Source organism: Parasteatoda tepidariorum, chromosome X1 (assembly GCF_043381705.1).
Source record: "Parasteatoda tepidariorum isolate YZ-2023 chromosome X1, CAS_Ptep_4.0, whole genome shotgun sequence".
NCBI classification, from domain to species: domain Eukaryota; kingdom Metazoa; phylum Arthropoda; class Arachnida; order Araneae; family Theridiidae; genus Parasteatoda; species Parasteatoda tepidariorum.
The window spans coordinates 35,754,411-35,782,208 of record NC_092214.1 but is presented as its reverse complement, the minus strand read 5'-3'; the positions used below and the strand labels follow the sequence as shown (position 1 = coordinate 35,782,208).

At 28.2% G+C, this 27,798-nt stretch overlaps 1 protein-coding gene across 6 annotated transcripts in view; it reads right to left on the bottom strand.

Annotated features, from left to right (window-relative positions):
* LOC107448983 (FAT atypical cadherin kugelei) overlaps positions 1 to 27,798 on the bottom strand; it is a 638,818-nt gene that overhangs the window by 370,411 nt on the left and 240,609 nt on the right. For all 6 annotated transcript variants that reach the window (XM_043040626.2, XM_043040631.2, XM_071187808.1 and 3 more), the window contains 2 exons: positions 3,733 to 4,870; positions 1,717 to 2,247 (listed from right to left, as the gene is read on the bottom strand). In XM_043040626.2, coding sequence (XP_042896560.1) covers positions 1,717 to 2,247; positions 3,733 to 4,833 — 1,632 coding nt within the window. In that variant the 5' untranslated portion in view covers positions 4,834 to 4,870. The remainder of the gene's footprint in view (positions 1 to 1,716; positions 2,248 to 3,732; positions 4,871 to 27,798) is intronic.

Genomic DNA, 27,798 nt, shown 5'->3' with positions numbered 1-27,798 from the left:
TTGACTGACGCTTGTATAACATGGTAGTAAAATTTTGGAGAAAAAAAAAATTCGAAAAGCCCCTACGGTAAGCGAACAAAATCAAACGTAACTTAAATATATTTAGAAAACAGAATTTATAACTCTCTGAGAGGAAGTACGAGAATATATAATGCCTCCAGAACCTAAGTGGAAAATTTGTGGACGTAAGTTAGACGAGATAATAAAATAATATGGTAAAAAGAACAGATTATTTAATATAAGGAGTTCTGTAAAAACTGCCTATAATTCTTATCAAATTGAAGAAAAGCATAATACATGTTTGGGGGGGGGTCGCAAATTAATATAAAGTGAGAAGAAAACGAAACATATAGAAGAAAAAGCATAATACACACAAGGGGGGGGCTGCAAATTAATATAAAGTGAGAAGAAAACGAAACATATAGAAGAAAAAGCATAATACACACTAGGGGGGGTCGCAAATTAATATAAAGTGAGAAGAAAACGAAACATATAGAAGAAAAAGCATAATACACACTAGGGGGGTCGCAAATTAATATAAAGTGAGAAGAAAACGAAACATATAGAAGAAAAAGCATAATACACACTAGGGGGGTCGCAAATTAATATAAAGTGAGAAGAAAACGAAACATATAGAAGAAAAAGCATAATACACACTAGGGGGGGTCGCAAATTAATATAAAGTGAGAAGAAAACGANAAAAAGCCTAATACACATTGGGGGGGGGGGTTGCACATTAATATAAAGTGAAAAGAAAACGCGATATATATAGGAATCAGACGGAATCATTTTGGCAACTTTGCCTAGGTTTATCGAGGCTCCTGGGTCATCGGATGGCAGTTGAGCGAGTGGTTTTGCGAATACTCATTTGATTAAGGGGGGAAGCAGAGAAGAGTTGAAAAATGATTAACTTCAACTTTCAATTAGCAATCAAACAAGTTTTGATATTCTGTACAACTATCTTCTTTAAGTTTGATTTATCGGGCAACAATAACGTTTTTCTTTCTTCGCTGAAATAATAATTAGAGATTCCCAATGTGTATACTTTTTGCTTTTTACTTCTGGTAAGGATTCTAAAGGTACTTAGATATTAAGGGCGGCTTTTACAAAACACACTGCATTTGGCTAATAATGAGTTAATAAGATTAACGAATAATTCATAAACATAGCTGATCTGCATTAACAATACACAAAATGGTAGGAAAAATAATAAGGAAGTGCTTGTAAAAATAAAAAGAAATTTTGAAGTTTAAAAATAAAAGAAATTTTAAATTTAAAAGGAGTAAAGAAATTGAAATCTAAACTTGAAATATATTTTCCCGTATTTTTTAATTAATGATAATTTAATATAAATTAGAAAAAAACTTACATGGCTGTAAAATACTTGTCTCAATTCAGTTAAAGAATCATCTTTAACTACTGAATTGTGTTTAATTAATATATTAAAAAATTAGTGATCTTTTCATTATTATTAAATAATAAACCATTTCTATGTAATGTTTAAAGAACGAATACATATTTTTAAAATACTATTACTTTTTAGGAAGGCTTACTAATATCAATTATTAACTTTTGATGCAACTTTTACAAAACTCCTGATTATATGATAATATGATTAAATAAATTGCTATACAATTAGTACACTTATCTACAGAATTCACTAATATATTAATATACTTATCTATAAAATATTATGCTATAATCATATTCACTAACCTCTCCAGTAAAGTGATCGATATTGAATGGAACGGGATGCAAATTAGCTAAGCTGTACGTAACATAACCATTGTCTCCTGCATCAGCATCTGTAGCATGCACTGTACAAACAACACTGTTTTGGGAACGATTCTCATCAAATACGACGACCATCGACGAAGTATTGAACATTGGATCATTGTCATTATTGTCTAATATTCTAATATTTACAATAGCAGTGCCTTTACGAAGGTGAGAACCACTCCTGCGGCCACTGTCCACTGCACTAACAGTCAGGGAATAGTAGGCTCTTCTCTCTCTATCTAGAACTTTGGATGTTCGCAGAACACCTGTTTTCTGGTCAACAGCAAACATGCCTTCATCGTTGCCAATTTCAATGGTGTAAAACAATGGATTCTTGCCTTTCTCAACAGTAGCTACTAGTCTAACTAGTGGAAAACCGATGGGCGAAACTTCTTCAATTTCAACGTCGTAGTCAGATTGGCTGAATTTTGGAACGGGGAAAGTTGCTTCGGATATTTTGAGATGAACCTAAAATTGTTTAAAAATAATTTAGGAATGATTGAATAAAATAAGAAAATTCATTTCAAAAAATAAGTTGCTTTTTACTTTTTTGAAGTTAATTATTATGAGGTTTTATTATTGCGAACTCACGAAAGAAATGGAATTAAAAAAATGGTTAGTGAGTTTCTAATTTTTGTAAAGAAAGGAACTTATTTTCGAATTACAAGCCTGTGGCATTGACATCCCTCACAAATAAATAAGACGCTTTTGAGGTTGACAGATGTAAAAAATGCACTTGAAATTATTTACACCTCAAATATACGTATTTGCTTGAAGTGTAGAAAAAATAGCCTGTAGTACATCTCAAAAATAACCTGTCTAAGTTGGTTGCTTTAAAGTAGATTTCAACTTCAAGTGTTAAGCAACCTCAATAACTTCATACGCATTGATTATACACCTTAGGAGTATATCTTTTAAGGTTGTTTCGGAAGTCAACTTCATATAATCCTCAAATCAACCACGCCACCTCAAAACAACCTCAAAAACACCTTACGTTTTTGTAAGGGACATGTATTGATTGGAGATAAAAATACAAAACTTGAAATTTTTGACATTGAGAACGTTGCTTTCCATGGTAAAGTATATAGCATATGTCAAAATTACTTTAAAAATGCATTTTTTGCACCAAGCATGAGATAAAATCTTGCAGGTGGAGCTAATATGGATATTGCAGATAGTTTGGAAAAGTTTAAAAATGGTTATTATTATTAACAGTATCCAGAGTAGAAAAATAATATATTTTGCATGGGCTACCTGATAACCAAGCAAATGAACTTCATTATATAATATGTAAGAAAAACATGTGTGTGACTAATTCCCTCACTGTCTAGCGGCAGCTAGACATGAGAAAAACATAAAACTAGTATATAGAAGATTTTGTCATATTAATGTAACTGCTTTAAAATATATGAATAAGAATAATGTATTGAAAGGATTAGAAAACTTTTACTGTATTCTTCTAAAATATGTTTATAATTATTCCATTTTTATTTATTAAAACTACTATTAAAAATATGGAATTAAACCAATAAAAAGTCAGTTTTTATTACGTATTTTGAAGGAATTTTAAAATCAACCTTTAAAAAACTTACATTACTTTTGAATATAGCATAATTTTTTAAATACTATTTTCGAAAATTTTAAAATGCATTATGTATTTTTTAAATTAGTTAAGGCTTTTGCAATTCTCAATAATTTTATGAGAAAAAAAATTATTTTTAAGAACAGGTGTAAGCAATTTGGAGGAATAATAATTTAGCAGAAATTTTGAATTATTTTTCTTATATTAGATTAGTGTCTAATTAAAGTAAATATAAATTAGCATAATATTAATATTATTTATTAAAAATGTTTAGTACATATCTAAACTTTATTTTTTAGAATGATAAGTATACTTAAATTTTAACTGATTGGACTATAAGGTAAATAGTTGTGAAAGAGAAATGTACTTACTGTTTTTGTTGTTGATTTAGGAGGAGTTCCTCGGTCTGTTGCCTGCAACACTAAAGAATAACTGCCAGCAGCTAACTCACGACTTGGATCAGCAACTCCAATTTCAAATTCATGAGGTTTCTTTCCGGTTAAAACTTTAAAATAACCATCGGGATCACCTTTAACAATTCCCAAACCATCAATTTCGCCATGAATTCCTTTATCAGGATCAATCACTCGAACAATAGCATATATATCAGGATCGCTATGTTCTAGAATGGCAGGTAACTGTTTTACCTGAATCTCGGGTGCATGAAGATTTACAGGTGTTACTTTAATTTGCACTGTAGCGGTACTCAAAAACGACATTGTGCCAGCAACTCGAAATTTAGGACCTCGGTCTTCAGCTACTACCGTAAATTTATGCAAAGATTCAACCTGATAGTCAAGAGGGCGAGTTAATGTCAAAAATCCTCCAGTAGGGTGGATAGCAAATTGAAGAGATGGTTCCTTTAAGCTGTAGTATATATCACCATTGACTCCAACATCTGGATCTGTGGCTGTTACTCTAAGAAGATTTTTGTGTAGCGGATAGTCCTCGGGGACGGTCGTGTGATATTCGGACTTGTCAAAGAATGGATTGAGATCATTCGTATCCAAGATGTGAACATGAACTGTTGTATGGGCCTTTAACTTTACAGATCTTCTATATAACGAAGTTACCATAGCTCTAACACCAATGGCATAGTAATCTTGATATTCTCTATTTAATATAGCCTGTTCTTCTGTTCTTGTCCTCAAAGATAAAAAACAGAAATCTCCAACAGTTCTTGACTCCGCTTTAAACATCTTGGCCGGATCTCCAGAGACTATTTTATATCTAACAAGAAGCGATGGGTCAGATATAAAGATACCCATCTTCTCTGTAGGGATAACATAGGTTTTGCCTACTGCATTTTCAAGTACCGTTGCATTGTATTCTGTTTTGGTAAAATCCAGCGTCTGCTCACTTTTCACAACCTTTATTCGAGTGTACAAGACAGATATAAGAAGCACCAAACATGTGATGGGAAGGGTCAATGAGGAGGATGTTGCAGAGGGGTTTCGCCGAAGCAACCCCATTTATACAGTGAACAGCTGGTCAGCTTTGCATCAGAGCCTGCGAAAGAAAAACAAATTATAAAAATGAAGCAACATATTCTGCATTTTTACGATTGTATCAGTTTTATTTTATCAATCTCTGTTGGACCATACAAAAAAAGGCAAGAGATATTAACAAAATGAGTATGATATGAACAAAATATAGAATAAGAACAAAATTTATATAATTTTGCTACAACACCAGTCTTTTATACATGAAAACAAAATATTCTTAATCTTCAAACACGTGCAAGGGATCATTATCATTAAGCAAACCATTCACCATTTTTAGAAACTTTTAGAAAACCACAGTAGGTTCATTGAAGGTCCCCTTTATGTCAATCATATATAATCCTGCAATTTTTCTCCCTTGATTCCCTTAGAAAAACATGAATGAGGTGATTAAATTTTACATGTAAGCATTAACTTCAATTTGTATAGTTTTATTCAGTGTGCATATAAACATTGGTTATTCAGTAAGAGTGTCACTATAATTTTATAAATTTAGTTAAAATTTCAAATTTCAAGTATATGGTATTTAATAATAATATTTTTTGCAAGTTATTTTTAGAATCCAAAAAGTGCTTAACAACTCAAAAAGCAATTCTTATCAATCGTATTTTATAGAAAAACGTATACTCCGGTAGTCTTGGTTCGCGTTCAAGGGTAACAATATAGAGCGCGTTGAATCGCGAGTTCATATAGGTTACTAATTAACTAAATATTGATCTAACTGACTGACTTACCTTAACACTTTCAACCTCTTTAAAGATTGCAAACTTCAAATTTTATCTCATTAAAAATTTAAAAGAATTTTTACCACTACTTTGTACGATATAAATAAAGGAAACACAAAATTTTTTTTAATGTGCAGTCTATGAGTAGAATGATTAGTTTTAGAAGCACTGATTTAAATTTAGTTATCTAGACTTAAAGTAAACATAGTTCAACACATAAATATTAATCCATATATAAAATTCAAACAAAAAGAGAATACATTTATTATGGAAAGTTAATAAAATATAATTCATAACAGAAACTGTTAAAAAACAGAATATTAATTACGTTGAATTAAAGTTTGCACGGGTCTAAATAAACGTAGAATTTTACGACATAAAAGATTCAATGATATCATTTATGATACCAAAAAGTAGGTACTAAAATAAAAGTAACTCTTTTTAATCTCTCTCCATCATATTAACCACTACTTCACCGACTGTAATATTAAACAGCGCAAGAAATGGCTCATACTTTTATGTCCTACCATACGTCATTTTCAAACCTGCCACTAACACAGCGCTTCATTGATGCTTTTAGAAAGGAGAAAGACATATCTTAAGTATAACAGAATAACAAATACCCGCTTTGCGCCATTTTTTCCCTCTAACGAAATAACTAACAGACTTTATGATGCATAGGCGTGTCAACGGCAAGAAATAAAAAGCAAAATATAAAATTGCACGCATGTGTATGGATGTGTGGTTGGGTATAGATATATAATCCTTGGATATACTCGGTCAGTCATATTCTCTCTCCTAGAAAGCCCAAGACGAATGTTCCACAAGCATTTTCCGATATATCGGAATATTTTACTATGTACTATCCTTCCAGAAAAGGAGAAAACAACCTTTAGGGTCGCCTCTAGAACGGGATAATCAGAAGTCGGCAAGAGCGAGCTAAAAGCTGGAGTGAAAAGATGTTGATAAAAGCCTTTCGAATCGAAAAATATATATTTTGTTATTCTTTAGATATCGCTGACACCATCGGTTACCATTATTTGGAAGAGTTTTATCAGAATTCTTCTCCTTTACTCTTTATCAGGTTCATTTCATTTTTTTCATAAAGATTCCGGTTTTTACTTAGGGAGTTCCATCACGTAGGGAAGATTTGGGGGGTAACACGGAAAGTTAGAAGCCTTGTTGTGTACAAATTAGGGAGTTAGTTGTAATGTGAGAGCAAGGCAAGAAACGTGTTATTTCTTATTAAGCTTTATTTCTGTTAAAGCGGTAGCTTTATTTCTGCATGAATAGAAATGGTAAACAATGATTAACTAAATTTCTTTGAATTATTATTTCAAAGAAAAGATAATACTCCCCAAGACCTCTTTTAAGTTGATATGAGCAATTATACAAATAAACATCAAAAAAATATTTTTTGGTGGTGGGGGCACGCAATTTCTACATAAATTTTCTTCTCTTTTGCACCCTAAAAAAGCAAGAAAAAATCGTGAACATGAAATTTTTTCTTTGTGACATACTTTGAATGACAAAATGCCAATTTTAAATTTTTCCCGATATTTTCAAATTACGAACTTTGATTAAATTTTTTTATTTGTTTTTTATACTAAAATATAATCTTATAGTATGAAATCTCTATAAATACATTTTAGAGAGACATTATAATAATATTATATTTATGTAAAAATCGTTTTATCTGAATAAATGGCACAGTTAAAATTGGTGTTTTGTCTTTTAAAGTATGTCACAAAGAAAATATTTCATGTTCACGATTTTTTCTTGCTTTTTTAGTGTGTAAAAAAAAAGAAAATTCATGTAGAAATAGCACGCCCCCCCATTTTTTTGGCCGCCTAATTGGTGTTTATTTGTAGAATTGCTCATATACAGTTTTTGACTTATTTTTTAGGATTATTTACTGATACAGCAGGGCTAATGTTACCATTTTTTTGCATTTCACGCTTTATAAAAATATCTGACGAATTCTTACATAAAAGTTCAACTTGAACTATAGATTTAATATGGGCAAGCAACCAATGTAATAAATTAGATTTACTTACAATTGTAACAAAGATTAAAAATTTAAAAAATTTAATATTTAAATATTTATTTACTTTATTGGATGTTAGACTGTTACAGGTAAGAAATCGATATTCCTTTATTTAAATTGCGGCAGTACACTGTAAAAAAAATCCAGATCAAATTACGGTATAAACTACCGGCAATCTGGGTGCCTCATCCGTAAAATCCATTTTACCCATAAAAATATTATACTGCAATTTTTACAGAAATATTTACTTAATTAAAGTGAATCTGTGATTTTAAGATAATTATTACTGTAAAAATTACGGTACATCAGATTTTTTATTCCGTAACATGTTCTGGTAAAAGAGAATTTTACGGTAAAAAGTATTGGCACCCCGTGTGCCGGTATTTTAATTTAGTGCAGGTTCCATAATTTAATCCGGAATTTTTCGTAGTGTGTTTAAACGTAAATGGAGTTTATTATACGAATAATCTTTATAGGCAAAACAATAGCAGATATTATTATTTTCTTATAAATTTCTGCGAATGAATCTATAATTACCTACACAATTTTTTAGCTAAGTTTTCTTGCTGTAGAATAAAATTAAATTAAAGACGAAGTAAAATACCGGACACCACCGAGGTCTATTTCACCTAAGGAAATACTGTTGTTAGTAGAATAAGTTGACCTTTATTTTTTGAGAAAACATTATAACAATGCCTTGACATTATCATTAGCCTTGAGTTAAAAAAAACTCAAGGCTTAACTAAAAGTATAAATTTTAATGCGTTAAAAACACTGATTATAACTCTTAAGACGAACGTCTAATTGCAAAGTCATTTCTAGTAACAAAATAAAAATTAGCAACAGTTATTTTATATATATTTTCATTGTTATGGAAAATAATAGACTTGAAACCAATTTTAAACACAATAGCTCAAGAAAAATTAAAAATGCAAGTTTCTGTTATCAAAATAAAATTGCATATTCAAATACATCCTATTATTCAAAGACTCGCATGAAAGTAATACAGTATATAATTCATTAAACTAATTTAAACTGTGTTAGAAACAATAGTGCAACTGTAATTTTGGTATTTTGAATAGTTAAGAGAAGTAATTTTTATTGGTTTGGCATTCGAATTCGAATTTGAAATTTCGCTGTTTCAGAACTAGACAGTTTAAGAGTTCAAAATAACACATAATAATTTTGGGGCAATTTTTATCATTAATTTCACTCTTCTAGAATTTGCAACAAGTAATTATGCTTAATATGCATCATAAATAATTTAGAAATGAAAAAATGCTTCTATTTATATCAATTTTTTTTTCATTTTATGCGAAAAGAAAACTTCTTTTGTCTCCTTTTGTATTGAATTCCTATGGTACAAAGAGCGCACACAATTTTGAGAGACTTTTATCATGCTGAAGCCAATTTTTCTGAATTTTGGGTGTTTTGAAGTGATTTGGCAGACAATTAAATTAAATTGAACTAACTTCTGTGCGATTTGTAAATGCTCGTTTTGCAACGAAATATAGCATCTCAGATAGATAAATGAAGAAGTCGTTAGCAATTTACCCGTAATCACTTTTCAACTCATTTTACTTTTAAAATTCAAAACATATAATCTGATATTACTTCGATAGATTATGTATTTATTTTATATAATTAGGATAAGGATGGAATTATAGAGATGCATTTATTGAGAAAAGCATAACACCGAGAAAATAAACTAAATCTAATATTAAAGTAAACAATAAATGAATATTAAATAACAATAAAATAAATGATAAATATCAGTAAGCCTTGATTAAAAAATCTTCATTGACATATGCAGACGGAAATAAAAGTCGGCACGTTTCAAGCACTCGGAAATAGGAGCCCATTCTCAAGACTTGTCAGACGTGAATGAGAAGAAACTAAAGTGATTTGAAAAAAATATAGAACATAAAGTTGCCAGTGAAAATGGAAAATATTAATAAATGGGTATTTCTAATTACTTTTGTTTCGTTTCATTCAAGACTGGCTTAAGAATGGGAGTCTTAAGAATGGGCGTCTATTTTTGAGCGCTTGAAACATACTGACTTTTTGAAGTCAATTAAGTTTTTTAATAAAGTAATATCGTATCGCTTCTGTTTCTGGGGATTATTTATATAATACTCATACAAAATATACATTATATACAATTATAATATACAATTTTACAAAATATTAAATAAACCCTCATTTAAAAATATACCCTAGCTTTAATAATTATAATATTAGTTTTCTGTTACAATTTATGCTTAATAAAAAAGTTTCCCGTTGAAAATACATTAGATAGTGTATAAGAATTTAAATCAGAAGTTAAGAATTATTAACACTGGCTATAATACTCAAATACACAATAAATAAACGTCCATATTCTTATACTAAAAAACGCTAAATTAATCCTCTTATTATTATACTAAAAATATAATATATAAACTCACACACTAAAATAAGCACTAGTACTTATAACTAATAATAGTTTTATGATACAGTATACTGTTTACAGTGAAACAGCATATAAGAATTTAAATATAAAACTTGATTCAAGAAATGAAGAAAAGGCAAATTAAACTTAAACATTATTATTATTTATACATCTATTTTTTCCGTTTGCAAGTTTAACACAATCGCTTCTTTGCATTTAAATCAACAAAATTGTAAATCTGAAACATCGAAAATATTCCGTATATAGTAATCCAGAAAGCTGAATATTCTTCGATATGTAAAAGAATTCGATGGATACTGAGATTGGGACGATTTTTTGTAAACATAAGCTGAAATATATTTCCATATTTTTAGAGATTTGTAGTCTCAAAATCATAAAGCTGGAACAGTAACAGTAAATGAAGTTAACATTTTCAGTATTTCTGGTGCCGTATTGAATTTAAATCTTTTTTGGAATAGATTGCGAAAAGTGAGCATGACGAATGGCTTTTTGTTGAATTGAAATATTTCTGGGATATATATATATATATATCCATTGAAATATGAAACAGATCTTATAGGATTCTATATCAGCAATAGAACTATTTAAAACATTTAAGGGAAAATAAATAAATATTTGAATGACATATTTATTCAATGAAATATGAATTCGAGAATTTTATTTCAGCAATTTGATTATATAAAATATTCAAAAGTGTATAAATAAATATTTTAATGAAATATAAAACAAATCTTCAGGGATTCTATTTAAGCAAAAAACTTAGGACTATTATAGAATAATTTATTAAAAGAAAATTCTTGTTATATAAAATATTCAAAAGTGTATAGATAAATATTTCAATGAAATATGAAACAAATCTTCAAGCATTCTATTTAAGCAAAAACCTTAGGACTATATAGAATAATTTATTAAAAGAAAATTCTTGTTTTATAATGTAAAGAAAATCTAGCTATATATGTTACAAGTAATAAAATACAAAAGACTAGCTGGCAAAGTATCAAATGATTAAACATTTCACACATTGTTTAGGTATTCTAGAGAATACTAAACAATGAATCAGTAAATTATGAATTATACCTTTTCAGTACAATTAGTATGAAGTACTTTATCGGGATTCTATTGAATTCCAGCATTTTGTACATGGCTGGCAACATAGATAGTACTAACCAAATTATTGGGACCATATTTTTCAGATTTTGCTTATATAATATTACATATGAATTTACTAACACTAAAATAAAATATTATACAAACTTATTTTAGTTCAAAAAATTAGCATTCATTCATAAGCAAAAAAATTAGTTATGAATGAATATTATGGTTTTAATATTCATGATATTTGATCCTGTATTCTTATTACGACAATCTTGAAGTTCTAACATGAAGAAGGTCAAAGTCTTTTTTTTTTGATGGATTCGGATTTGTAACCATCAATATGTAGGGGTTAGCCACACTCAGAGAAATATGATCCTAATAGTTAGGTCAAGAGAGCGTCCCAAAGCTTGGACCCCTTAATGTTAAATTTACTTTTTACTTATTTCATCATATCTCGAGAAATTTTAAGATAATTGAAAAAATTTTGCACATAATTATAAAATTCGTTTATTTGAATATAATTTTATGTAAAATGTAACTTTCAGTATATGTTTATTGTTTGATTATTTAGTTTGATAACAGTGAAAAAAATCTTAAATTGTAAGGTACATACCGTTTTACAAAATTTTAAAGTATACAATTTTAAATGGCAAAATAAAAAACGTGAGTGAAAGCGGTCGGATAGTTGAGTCAGAATAATTGAATACTTAAGAAGTCGAATTTCGAAAAAGTCGCTTCTTTTAAATATTTGTCCAAGTAGGATGCGATAATAAATAAAGCATTGGAGTAAAAAACTCAATAAATTTTAAAGTACAATGCTCAAAATAAAAAAGTGAACACCCTACATTGCGGACTTTCACATATTAAGATTCAGTCTTAATTACTCGAGGGCCTTACTTACATATACTAATTAATTAGTGCCGGCGATATTTTAAGATAAGAAATCAAATGTTTAATGTACGACTTTTTCAAATTTAATAACCTAGAAGCTATTTGAATGACTGAGCTATAAGTTTGCGTTTTGCATTAAAAATTACATTCTTTTAAGTAATGAAAAAATTAGTATACCTTCCAATTTAAAATATTTTTCGACTAGTCTTAAATAAAATAATGAAAATTAATAAATATTTACTCAAAATTATTTTTTGCGCTGAATTATACAAAGACAAACGAATTTCATAATTATGAATTTTCCTTAGATTCGCTTAAAAATCTTTCGAGATATGGCGAAATATGCAAAAAGAAAAATTAGCGTTGACCCCTTCCTTCTCGCTCCCGTGAAAATGACGGGGTGGGGTTTCGCCCTCTATTTCTCGCTCCCGTGATATTGAAGGGCTGGAGTGTTTAATAGTAACGCGCCAATAAGAATAAAACTAATTCATTTCTTTTGCCCAGAAAACATTTTATTTTTCATTTTACACACCAGATGGCAGTACCAGGATAATTTTAAGGTAATTTTAGATAGTTTATTTTAAACTAGTTGCAGCACTAATCAAATACGTAATACAAATATAAAAGTAAAAAAATAGACACTTTTATTACCGTTTTCTTGAAAATTAACCGATCGTTATGGGGTTAAGGTACCAAACTTTAAACCTCTTTCTTGTTCAGACTATGGATCACATTTTGTACATTGTGACTACCCCCTCCCTATTTCGATGGTTTATTCAAGAAAACACGTTTTTGTGTCTGATTTCGTAACTTAAAATATAATCTGCAGTAATTTATTAGCATATTTAATAACCTTAAATATGCTAATAAATTACTGCAGATTATATTTTAAGTATGCAGATTGTATTTTAATGAGTAGCCCTCAAACGATTAGGATTGAGTCGTAGAACGTAAAAATGCGATCATTAAAAACACAAGTTATTCAGATTGTTTACTTTTTCATTTTGAGCCCTGCACATTAATATTGAATTTTTTAAGAAAAAAAAACCCTTATAACAGAATGTGTAACATTGATTTGCACTCCGCCGTAGCGTGTTAAAAAGAAAAGAACAATATAAAGCAACGGAAATTTTTACCAGAATATAATTTAAATACAAATGTAATTCTTCGTGTAGCGCCTCATTCTTTAAACATCCATAATCCAAAAACATATAAAAGCAAAATAGGAATTGAAGAGAGTCTTGATAAGCTCCTAAAAATAGTATAAGTTTGCAAAATTTGATGTTTTATACAACCGAAAACGTTTTGTTTTGCAAACTTGCAAAAGTAAATAAAAATAGTTTCTCCTAAAACATTCTTGAAAAAGCGGCAAGACATAAAAATTCTCTAAACCTTCTTAACATTTCTTCGTGGGGCTGAACAGCAGTTGGAAATAAAATTGTATTTTACGACTTTTAACCCAATGACTACCCATATCCATGGAAGGTATAGTAGAAAATAAAGCATATATTACTTGGCTTCGAGACTTACGAGCATGACTTTGCTGTATTTTAATGAAGTTCGTTGAGTAGAAGATTGCCACCTTATTGCATAAGCATTTTATAATGCTTCGAATTCTATTTGAAAGAAATTGCATTCAGAAACTTGTACAAAATTATATTTTTAGAGTTAAGTTTTCAAATATTTTTCTAGATATTTTTGATGCTTCTTTTGCAATTATATTATTCTGTCATTTAAGAAAACTAAGTAAATAATGGTAAAATAAATTTTTACTTCCAAGACAAAGCTGCCTGTCATATGTTGGGAGCAGCACCTACACTGTCAAAAAATCCGGATCAAATTACGATTTACAGTAACAGCACTTTGGGTGCATCATCTGTAAAATCCATTTTACCAGTAATTCTGGTTTAAATAAGGTTTTCTTAGCTTTTTAGAAATAAAAACAACTAAGAATCACTTCAACATAAGATCATTTTAACACGGTTTCAGTTATAAAGTAATATTAATTTTAGTCATTAAATAATTTTTTCTGAGAGTTTCAGTACCAACAATAACTAACAATCATTTTAACATGAGATCATAATTAGCACGGTTTTAGTTTTAAAGTAATATTAAATTCATCCCTTAAATAAATTCTTATTGGAGTTTCAGTCGTAACAATAACTAACAATCATTTTAACATGAGATCATATTTAACACGGTTTTAGTTTTAAAGTAATATTAAATTCATCCCTTAAAAAATTCTTATTGGATTTTCAGTACTAACAATAGCTAATAATCACTTCAACATAAGATCATAATTAACACGGTCTCAGTTTTAAAGCAACATTAAATTTATTCATTAAATAAATTCTTATTGGAGTTTCAGTAGCAACTACAAATAACAATTATTTCCACATAAAATCATAATTTACATGATCCTAGTTATAAAATAATTTTAAACTTACTTATTCAATAAGTTGTATTATACTCTTTAGTCACAAAAATAACTAACAATCACTTCAATACAAAATCACAATTAACACGGTCTTAGCTTTGAAGTAATATTAAATTCCATCGTTAAATAAATTCTTGGCGTTTTAGTATCAACAACTAACAATCATTTCACCATAGGATCAAAATCTACACGGTCTTAGCTCTTAAGTAATATTAAATTTCATCATTAAATAAATTGCCGGCGTTCATAATTAAGTGTAAATTTTCATGATTAAATGTTTAAAAATTAATCGATAGAAACAATGTTAAAATCTTAAAGAAAATCACTTCATTTTACATTACTCTATCTTTTTAATTAATCAACTCAATTTCAAAGATAAACGTATGCTTTAAAAGTTGGTTGCGACAGGTTATATTCATGTTTAATTTTTAAGGTCATTCCAAACATAGGTTTTGTTTATATATGGGGTCAAAGTATGACGAATTGTAGTTCTCCTAAGTAGAGATATTCGAAGTAATTCATCAACTGCTTCCCTCCCACCGATGTTTGCAATATAGCTCTAACATACTCGTTGAAATGATTAAGAGCCCCCATAAATCTCCGACCGTTAATTAAGCTCCGTTTCTGTTAACTTTTAACAAGCTGCTATTCTTTCTTTTTAAGTATTGCATTTCCTAAAGTCCCCTATTAGTGTAAAATAAGAAACCATGGCAAAAAATAAAATATTCTGAATACTTCCCTCACTGTTTCGGCGTTGATGGAAATTTAAAAGCTATTAAAATGTACTTTAGGTATGCTGAAACAACCAATAAAAGAATATACTTCTTTCTGCGACTTTTAAAAGGGGATTGGTAATTAACAACAATTATGCCTAACAAGCATTTTTAGACGACTTGCAGGTAAACGCTTAGTATGTGAAACGGAAAATTTTAGATTTAGTGATACTTTTAGCTGCTTAATGATGGTAGAAATTTAGAACTAATTCATATTAAATTAAATATTTTTATAAATACGAAAAGATGTATTTATTTTTTGACGTTCGTAAAATGGAATAAACATTAATTTCAATAGAAAAGTTCATGTTTAGAAAAGATCGAGTTAAGTTGTAAACGCTCTTTAAAATTTGTAAATATTTTAATATATTATAAAATTATAAATTAAAAACTATTTTAAGTAAATCGTATTGAAAGTACTCTATTTATGTATTTAAATCTCAAAAGATTAACAAATGTTTTACGAATGCAAAATAATTTTATTTATAATTTATTCAATAAATCTATTAACTTTGTAGAATGAAAGTGTTTTTTTTTCATTTAAAATTACGACGAGAAGAAGATTAGTTCTAAAGGCTCCTTAAAATTTAAATCCAGTGAAATAATTTGTAAATACTTTAATATAATATATAATCGTAAATTAAGGACTATTTTGAGAAAATCGTACTGAAAGTTTTTATTAGTTAATTAGTTACTGTATTTATTAGTTAAATCTAAATATCAAGATTAACGAATGTTCACTAATGCAAGACAATTTTACTTATTATATATTTAATAAATTGATTGGAAAACGTCGTAGAATAATTTTTTTTAAATGAACAAATTCAATTATATTTCTAAAATTTTATAAAAATAATCAGTAAAATTCGAAGTATATATTTATCAAATTTAAGTTGTTCGCAAAGTTCAAACAGAAATTGTTTGCAGTTTCTCATTGTTCCGTAATAACACCCCTTAACATACATTTTTAAAGATAGATGCTAAAAAAAGAGATTGAGGATGGCAAATTAATTGAAAACCATAAAATTAAAATAAAAGTATAAGATTAAATCTGACGTATCATTATTGAGGAAAACGAGAGTAAAACAAGAAAACCAATTTAGTTACCAAGAGAAACTAAGGTATGTCCTTATTGTCTTTCATTTCTTCTGAGTTCTAATAAACAGGCTTTAATTTTTTAATCGCTTCTTTCTCGGTTGTGCTTTATCAGGTCTTTAAAACGTTTCTGTTTTTTTCTTTCTCTTTAAATTTTTTACTTCTAAATTGTTTTATTTTATTTCTTTTTGCTAAATTTCTTAAGAGTATTCTAATAAATATATTAAGGTCAACGATTATAGAATACGCTGAATAAGAATTCTGAAATTTCGGAAAACAATGAATTTCAGTTAAAAGTAAATATTTTTAATCCCATTTGAGGAATTTTTGAAAAGCGTAAGCAATTATGGGGTATAATCAAAATTAATATTTGTAAAGAATAATGATTTTTGTGGAAAGTGTTTCCACAGTTTTCAGTTTCAACATCTCTGTATAAAAATACATCCTACTTATCCAACTTTCTTACATGATATTATTAACTATTATTTTCAAAAAACAAATAAAATTTAATTTTTAAATTTTTGTATATATAAAATTTATAAAATGTGAATTTACATTATTTATATAATATTATATATAAATTTACTAACACTAAAATAAAATATTATGCAAACTTATTTTAGCTCAAAAAATTTGCATACATAAGCAACAACATTAGTTTAATATTACGGTTTTAATATTCATGATATTTGCTCCTTTATTCTCATTAAGAAAATCTTGAAGTTCTAACATAAAGAAGGCCAATATCTCAGTTATTCTAAAAGCTTTCCGCTTCTTTATAATTTGAAATACTTGTTTATTGCAAACAAGCAACTTCAATAGTTAGAGAGCATTCATACTGCAATACAAATTGTCATTTTGCAGAATCCTTTCTGACGCAAACAGCCGACCCATCAAATTTGCATCAGCATCAAAGAATTCGTTGTAGGATCGTGAATGCATTATCGCAGTTCATGAAATACGATCTGCCGAGCAATAACTCATCATATCTCGAATAATCTTCATAGTAAAGCTCCGAATTGATGGTAAAGATGATAACAAAATCCTCTTATAACTTCGAAATAATAAAGTTTTTATTGGATAATAATAAATATGGGGAATATGTTTAATATGCAAGACTAATACCTTTTTTCAATTTCTAACTATTTCAATAACTATTTGACTATTTCTTTAATATCATTTATCGATTACCATACGTAATCGTAACTTTGTCGAGATAGTTACGAAATTCTTAACTATAACGTAAGCATGAATAGTGTTTAGTTTAAAAAATCCGTATCTTTTAATCCTTATTTAGTTTGAAAAGAAAGTATAAGTAGCTTTAATTATAATCTGTTAACTGACATCTATTATTCCTTCGCGCATTAAAGAATTAATAAACAAATTCATGCATTGTTATTTAATCAAAAAATGTAATTAGCAGATTATATGGTTATTCGTATCATCCTTTTAATGATGTTTAAAAAGGACAGAGAATTGTAAATAAATATATTGAAGCAAACATTCAATTATTATTTTTACTAGATAGCTTGAAGGTAGGTTAGTAGAGGATTTCTGTTTTAGTAAGTGCTGTAGGATAAGACACATTTTTATTTTTATTTATATAAAAATAAAAATCCGCTTGTGAAGTTAACCTTAAAAACAAATCAATTCTTTTTCTTTTTCAGTTAGAAGTGTTTAGAAAAGGTATTTTTTCATTGTTTTGCTTAACCTTTCTTTTTTCACACTAGTACAGGAGATATAATTGCTTAGTTGCAGCGTTAAATGCGTGAATTTTCAAGGTTTATTTATTAAAAAATTTTACTTGTCATTGTGTGTGGAATGTTATAACTATTGAACGGACTATATTTTTGAATAACCATACATTGTTTTTTTTTCTTTTTACATACATTTAAAAACGAATTATTAAAATGCTGCAATATATCAGAAAATCATAATACAAACATTTTTATAATTCTTTCATTTTTAATCAAGTTTTTTAAACAATGATAGAATATAAAATAAATAATTCCAAGGAACTGCAACGGTAAGATATTGCTTGATTACAAACCTCATTCACTTCAAAAATATAATAATTGGAAAGTTTTTGAATCATGTCTGGCAAGTCTTGAAAATGGGCGCCTATTTTTGAGCGCTTGAAACATGTCGATTGTTATTTTCAGTTCGTACAGGTTTGAAGCGAATAAGGTTTTTATTCAAGTAATGGCTAATATTGTAACTCACCTACTTCGTTTTTTTCAAACATTATAATACTGACACATAATATTAACAGCATTTACGAATTAAAATCCTTAACAAAATGTAAAATGTTGAGCTAAATTATAATTATTTATTTTCCATTAAAAAACGTGGGAGACAATTATTTTTAATAATTCAAGAGTATTACGATAATTTAAAACTGAACAGTAACGTGCGCAACTTTAAGCATTAGTATAAAATTTTATGCATCATTTTGGTAGATGCAGAGCTTTTAGCTTAATCCGTTTCCTCTATATTGTAAGGCTCATTAAATATGCCCTTTAAAACTTGCAATGGAACTATAATACTGCAGAAATACATCTAGCCTTTCACAACAACTTTCCCTTCGATTATTTCAACAGAGAGAAGCGTAAAGTATATTTTTTGCAATTTCCAATAAGTTCTTTTGAAAAAGAACATTTTCATAATAATAGAATCTAAGCAAATCTCTTTCTAATATACTCACAAATCTTCATTCTTTCATATTATAACACCCTTGCCGTAAGCCATCAAACACATAGATGAATAAAGAAGCCATGGTTAAAATATCTATAAACAGAAAAAGAAAAAAAATGGCGATTTTCGTTCTGGTTGTAGTTCTAGCCATTCTATTGCCAATTAAAGAATAGAACTTTGAGTATTAGAAAAACATTTTAAGAGTTATTTTAGTAAATACAAAGCGTTAAGCTTTATCTTTTATCTCTATATTAAAAGTTTCATTAAATATGCCTTTTTTACTGTATACTAAACTGCAGGAATTCATATAACTTTGTGATATAAACTTTCTCTTCAATTATTCCAACAGAGAGCGGTGTTTAGTATTTTTTTTTTCAATTTCCAATGAGTTCTTTTAAAAAAGAAAATTGTCTAAACAAGCAAGTAAAGTTAAACTAACTTTGAGACATTTAAAAATATAGAAAATTTTTTTAGCAAGAATATAATCTAAGCAAATTTCTCACTTTATACACTCGGACACACCTTCATTCTTTCCAATTAAATCACTTCAAACTGCACAAAGGCACAAAAACACGAAGATTAATGAAGAAACCATGCCTAAAATATGTACATACAGAAAAGAGGAAAAACGATTTTCATTCTAATTGTAGTTCTAGTTATTCTTTTGCCAATTAAAGAACAAATCTTGTTCACTAATTGATGTTTTAGCCAATTAAAAACAGAACTTTCAGTATTAGTAGAACATATTATATCTTATTTTAGTATATACAAGGCTTTTAGAATAATCTTTTATTGTTAGGTTCATTAAATATGACTTTTAAAGTTTGCAATAGACTTATTATACAGAACTGCAGGAATTCATATAGCTTTGTGTAACAAACTATCTCTTCGATTCTTACAGCAGAGACAGGCGCATAATATTTTTTTTTCACTTTAGCAACTTCCAATGAGTTCTTTTGAAAAAGAAAATTGTCTGAACAAGCAAATAAAGTTAAACTAACTTTGGGATATTGAAAAATGAAGAAAAAAAAATCTTTGCAAGAATAGAATCTAAGCAAATCTCCCTCTTTATACACTCACACACACGTTCATTCTTTCATATTACAACACCTCAAAATGTCCTAAGGCACCAAAACACAAAGATGAATGAAGAAACCATGCCTAAAATATCTATATACAGAAAAAGAAAAAAAAAAACGATTTTCGTCCTAGTTGTAGTTCTAGCCATTCTATTGCCAACTAAAGAACAGAACTTTCTGAGGGAAAAAAAAAAAAAAAAAAAAAAAAAATGAAATAATTAAGGCCACTGNCAAAAGATAAACAAATAAATATGGTAAACAAGTAAAATTCAAAATTTTTGCTTAGTCTCTAGGATAAAAAGAAGGATTAGTTAAGGATAGGAATGTCGTTTGTTCTTTTTAAATTCTGTATTCATTTTTCTTTTCTTCCTTTTTTTAAAAAAAGAAAAGTATAAAGTGTTATTAATTTTTAAAAAAAATTTTGGTGAGCTTTTTATTCCGGACACAGCTCAAAATGCGTGTTTATGAAAAAGAACACAGCTCAAAATGCGTGTTTATAAAAATGGACACAGCTCAAACTGCTTGTTTATAAAAATGGACACAGCTCGAAATGCGTGTTTAAGAAAATGGACATAGTTTGAAATGCGTGTGTACCAACCAGTCTATCACAGCTCAAGTTCAGGTAAGGAGTAAATTTATTAAACGCTTCAGAACTTAAGCTACAATTACAATGGCAGCATGACCATCCATAACTCAAAAATTGAAAAAAATGTCGCAAAAGATTAATTAGTAATTGTTAGTTCAGAATAGTACTAAAACTGAAATGAGCAAAAAAAAAGGGTTGTGGTAAAGTTTCAAAAAACAGGAATTTTTTTTTCTCAATTACATACACAAGCACTCGAATACGGCGCCAATCTGTACAATGCACCAAAACATATGGTATTTAAACAATTCATTTGGTAATTTTTCCGCTCATATGGTAACGATAAACCCTAAATTCTGGCTATTAAAATTATAATTCTCATTACCACACATTTAATAAATAATAAAAAACTGAAACGTTAATTTAACCGAATAAATGGTTTTTATGTCATGCTCTAAAGGTATTATTAAAAAATTACCAAATTTTACTTTATCCACCAGCTTTTATCATACATTATAAAACCATATTTTATCGTTAATTTTACCAAAATCATTACCAAAGTGCTTCGGTAAAAATTACCGAGTTTTTTGGTTCTCCCATAGAGCCAAAAACACGATGAATAAATATTACCATATTCTGGTGGTTTTGCTCATTATTTTTTTTCTCTCAGTGTATAAAATGTTTACATATTTGAATTCGTAAAAATTATTTATGAGTTATGAACCAAATTATATTGGAACTGATATTAAAAAAATGTAGAAGTATGAACTGGGTTAGAAAACTATGCAAAAGTGTTACCAGAAAAATATCCAAAAAAAAAAAACATGCCAACAAGTGTGCCAAGCTGGTTTTTCTTTTTCTTTTATTTTCATTTAACGTTTTTTTCACAATATAATACAGAGGATTTCTATTAAAATTCCTAAATGTCTCCGTTCTATTTAAATTAATTAAATGTCCTATTTAAATTCTTCAATATTAATCTTCTTTTAACAATATGAATGTGAACTATTTTATTGTGGCGGAACATTATATCTGTAATTTGCTAAATAAACAGTTCCACAACTACATCAAAATATACAAAATTCATTTAATATAGGACTGAAAAAGATTGCCGAATAACGGTTCAATTAGCTTTCCTAAAAGTGTGAAGTATTTTTATAATTAGTTTTTAAAATGAAACAAAATATTATTTAATGGTGGTGAAAAAATCATTCTGACTGATTTGGTGGGCAACAATATATTTATTACACTGACACTAAACAATCAGCCCAAATTTTAACTATAACATTCTCTTGGACCATAATATGATAGCAAAAGTTTTAACAACCTGTATAAGGTATGCAGCAGAGCTATGTTTTTGTTCAAGCTAAACCGTAATATAGAGTAATCATGCATAAGTACGATAATATGATTTAAATTAGTATTATAAATTATAATTAGTTCCAAATTCCAGTGGAAGTTAGCAAATTAGTGCCATATCGAATTTGCGGCAAATTTGAAATTTATTATAGTCCGATATGCTTTGAAATTTCTAACAGTATATCCTACATTTATTATTTTCAATAACTAGGGTTAAAATAAAACGAAAAAATACATATTGTGGTATTTCCTCAGGTTAGTACAATGTAAAAATAACAAATGTTTATTATTTTCAACAACTAGGGTTAAAATAAAACGAAAAAATACATATTGTGATATTTTTTCAGGTTTGTACAATACAAAAATAACAAACTATTTTATTATTATTGTCAATAACTAGGGTTATTATTTTCAATAACTAGGGTTAAAATAAAACGAAAAAATATATATTGTGGTATTTTTCAGGTTTGTACAATGCAAAAATAACAAATGTTTATTATTTTCAATAACAAGGGTTAAAATGAAACGAAAAATTACATATTGTGGTATTTTTTCAGGTTTGTAGAATGCAAAAATAACAAATGTTTAACTGAACAAAGCAAACATCAAAAATAAAAGCTTCAATAGTATCCATCATAGTGTAACATTAAGAAGAGTGATATACAGCAATCTTTAAAACTCCAATAAGGGCGGTATCTTAAGATTTTCAATCCGCCTACTTGGCGAAACGGGGTCTAAAAGAAATATAACCGAAAAAATGTTCCGCCTTTTAACTCTTTACAAAACGTTGGCAGATATGAAGCAGTATAAATGAAATAAAATAACAAAGAAATAGCTATTATCAGTATCGGGTTAACGTAAGTAATGGCGCTAGTTTGATGCCATATAAGGGCGTAAGGGGAAAAAAAATGAGACAAATGCTGATAACAGTAGATTTTTTCTTACGTCTTACTATATCTTGATGGTTATGGAATGCATGCATGATTTTTATAAGAAACTCAAATTGAGTAAAGATAAGATGCGGAATATTTGAGATAAAGTTGAAGGTGTGAGCTTGTTTTCAAGGCTGATCTAAGTTCATTGCCAGATACGGTTATTTTAAGTAAGGAATTTGTTTTAAATTTGGAAAGAATTTAAGATATGTTAAAGAAAGAGATAGGTAAGGCAAATAAACATTTGTGGAATTATAAAAAGCAGCATACTGCTTTATTTTGGTGGAAAGGCTTAAGTTTATTCATCACTGTTATATAAGTTCAATTTTACTCCATATAACATGCGGCATGCGGTTTTTATGCTATCAATCAACAAATTAGTTATTTAAAACGCGATTTAGAACATAACGCTTCGTTTGCGTAAAGAATAAAATGCAATCTCATTTTAGGACGATGTTTATTAATCCAATTAAACCAGCTTTGCGTTGTAATAAGAGGAAAACCACGAAACTTTTCCATAGATATAACGAAGGCTGATCTATGGTTCTTTTATCACTGGCTATGGTTTGTGACTATGGTCTTCGCCGGGACTCCAACCCTGGTCGTTTGCGTCAGAAACGAACTTTTCCTCTTATTAGCAATTTCACCAAAATTGTACGAATTATAGATTCTTTTTAATTTTAATTAATAGTACTTTTTTTACTTAAATATTAATTGCAATTTCAGAGAAAGTTTTACATCATACGTAAATTCATTTACCTATCAACAATTTAAAAAAAAAAACTGTCACTCAAAATTTGAGTTAAAGCTTCACCATAGATATGGCCGCAGTTAAATGTTAACTCACCTATTATCGCACATAAGGACCTTCTGCACAAATTTAATTTTGATAACGACGAAATTCTTTCCACTACTTACTCATCGGATTTGTTACTTGTTTCATTGTTGCCAAAATATTTTCAGTCTTGATCATAAATATTTTTAAATCTAGTTTGTCGATTCCTAGGTAAATGACATAAGTTTCCGCTACTCCTACATTCCTCATGGAAATACATCCTGCCCTGATTTGCCAACTTCAGCCACCAAGGTTTTTCTTTTCTTGCTTCCCATAATATTTTCATTCCCAATTTCCGGTTTACAACCATGCCTTTACTTTTTTCTAATATGTTTTCTTTACCATCACTCATGTCTCACTCATATTATGTTGTGAAAAAAACGAGATCATTATTTGAACGCCAGAAAAAAAAAAGAATTTAATTTGTACTATTATAAGTTATGAAATGAATATGGCCACTTTAGTTATAAAATAAATGAAATTATTGAAAAGTATAGATTCGTATTTGAGTTTCATGGGATTATAAGTTTTATATTCACAACTGTTGGAATGTTCTGTTTTTTAGAACACTTTATCTTACCCAAAATTAATCGCGACTTTCGCATTTAGGTAAGGTTTGCTGGCTTTATTTAGAAAAACTGGCCCCTATCCCATATGTATTTGCAATTAAATACATTGAGGTAAAAACATTTTGAATTTAGCAACATTGGGGTAGCTATAATAGACAAGTTTCCATAAAAATTTCTAGCTAAATAACAGGAGGAAATAGAACGGGTAATAGAACAGGTAATGGAACGTCTTTAAGCGTCGCTAAATTCGAAGGGTTTCAATAATAATAATAAAACAAGCTTTGAATCTGATAAGTAAAATTTTATTTAAATGCAAGTTTTTCAAAATTATAACTTTTTCACCATAGAGATTGTTCATAGAAAATACAGAAACTTTTATTTTGACCGAAACATTTTTAATTTCAAAAATATCTTCCTTAACAACATTATTGGAATGTTCAAAGTTATTAGTTAAAACAGTTATAAAATTATCAAAAATTTAAAATTACTTCTCTCAATAAAAACAGTTGCTATAAATTATTTTTAAAATTAATATTTTAAAATTATCTTCCTTAAGAACAAAATTATTGAAATGTTCAAAATTATTAGTTAAAACAGTTAAAGAATTGTCAAAAATTTAAAATTACTTCTCTCAATAAAAACAGTTGCTATAAATTATTTTTAAAATTAGTATTTTAAAAATATCTTCCTTAACAACAAAATTATTGAAATGTTCAAAATTATTAGTTAAAACAGTTAAAAAATTGTCAAAAATTTAAAATTATTTCTCTCAATAAAAACAGTTGCTATAAATTATTTTTAAAATTAATGAGCTGAGAGTTTCAAAAGTCATTTAAAAAAATAGAATTATTTTTTTGTCTTTTAAATAAATAATTTTCTCTTCTAGTTTCATATTATTTCAGAGACTGTTTTATTTTAAATATCAACATAATTGTATTTAGTAAATACGCCAGCAATAAAAATACACTCAATAAATAACTCCCATAATAAATTTGTCAGAAAAGCAAACACAATCTGTTTACATTAAACAGTAGAATGTTACAAGTGAAAACAATAAAGCTAACAATAAATATGCCAGAAAAGTTAAAAGAGCTATAAATAGTTGTTGATAGAGTAACAGTTGCAGAGAAAATTTTTTTTCACCACTTCATTTTATTATTCAACACTTCTGGCTTCAACATGATACTGTTCTTGTAAAATCACAACAGCTGTTATGTTTGAGGTCACACAGTTTTACTGAACATTGTTTTTTTTAACAGGTTGTTGTCGCACCTTAGCTTTATTGATGCGACATTCTTTCATGTTCTCTGAAAACTGTTAACACGAAAAAAGTTTTTTAGCTGAAATATTTTGCAATTTTTTTGTACTTTGCCTTTTCAACTATATTTAATTCAAAATGTGTCAAAAGAAGACACATTACCTACATTCTAAATATTATTTTATTTAAATGAAATACAGTATTTAAAATTTCTAAATAAAAAAGGGAATTAGATTATCTTAACTGAAATCGATGTTAAATAATAATTTAAATTAAGTTTCATAAAGCGAATGTTAGATTTTATTTTAAAGCAGAATTATTTTTTTTAAATGCAGAATTATTATATTTATCATATTTCCTTTAAAATTATGATAATTTTTTTATTATTATTTACCAGCAAATATTTTATAATAAAAAATAAAATTCAATTAATTGTTTTTTTAAATTAATTTTTTAATTATTTTTTTTTGAAAATTTAATTATTATTGTTTTGACATTTTCAAAATAATTCTCACTATAGATCCTGAATACTATGTTTTTGTGAATATATAATGTGCGATAAGACGGGGGAATATTTGTATTTATAAAAATACTTGATCTTGCCACATTCGGATGATGGGATAAAAAATCTGAAATTAGTTTTGATCTATTTTTGATCGGAATGTTTAAGTTTAAAATCGTTGTATATAAAAGAGCATTGCATAAATTTTTGAACAAACTTCTAGGGGAGTTAGGCCCATCATCAGAATTAACCATATCGTGATCTATTCCGAAGCAGGTGAAGAAGCGGTTCGTATTAGGGAAGCGCCCTTAGTGGCGTATGTTGACATTTGCGTTCATAGGTTCCTATGGGCTTTTAATCCTTTGCCTTAACTCTCCTAGAAGTTTGTAACACTATGCGACCACATGTTACATATAACGTTTTTAAACTTGTACTTTACGACAAAAAATAGACTAAAAATGTTATTAAAAAATATGTAGCTTGCAGAGAGAAACTGATTGCATATTTTAAATCAGAAATATACGAGAAATATACAAAAGTATACGAAATATAAGAAAGTATCTAAGATGTCTTAAATTACACGCAACAGAAATATGAAAAAAAATTGATACTAAGTGTAATTCTTCCCATAAATCTTAAATACTATGCCATACGGTAAATATAGAGTGTACGGTAATTATATTGACAATGATAATATCACAAACAATATCTATGTTGTTGTTGTTTCGAATGCTACACTACAAATATTAGCAAGTCTGGTTGGTGAAACCAAGCGAATTTAAGACAGAGTGTGAGTTTTATTTTTTCGGTGGCGCCATCTATGGAAAAGAATATGACTTCAGTCATACACACGTCGATGCCAGTTTATACTGCGGACCCATTCATGCATCCACAGATCGTAATTGTGACCTGAACCAGAGAACGATCAATCTCCAATTCAGTATCCCCAGAGTTATTGTTTTTTTGTTGGAGCATGGAGGACTTTGTGACCCAACAGATTTGGGTTAAAAAGTCCAGTACTCCCCGTGCAGTAAATGGTGACTTTGGCAAGTCACCATTTACTGCACGGGGAGTCTTCGGTCGGAGGGGATCGAACTCACGACCTTTTAGGCATAGGCGCAATGCCCCCCTACCAACAAGGCTATCCCGGTTCTAATAATAACTAAAAAGATAATTAATGGCTATGATAAAATAATGAATGATAAACGTTGAATACGATAAAATTAAAGATATCATCGATAGTAATAATTTTAAAATATATAATTATCATTCGTAAGTGTTGATAAATTTCATTTGGGTAGCAAAAATATTAAATAATCTAAATAATTTTGCAAGTTTTTATTCTAGTTAAACTTAATGCTTCATATTTAAAAAAAAAAAAAAAAAAAAAAAAAAAAACATTCATCGATACAATTGTAACATTTATTTACTTGCATAAGAAATATTTTTATTCCGCATAAACGGATGAAAATGAAAACAGAACAGTACAAAAGCCTTTGCAATGAAAGCCTTAATTTAATTTGTTTAATTTTATTGAAATGCAAAAACTAAATGTGATTATTTTTTGGGGGAAAAAAATTCTTTCTTCACATCATTGTTGTCTTTTAAT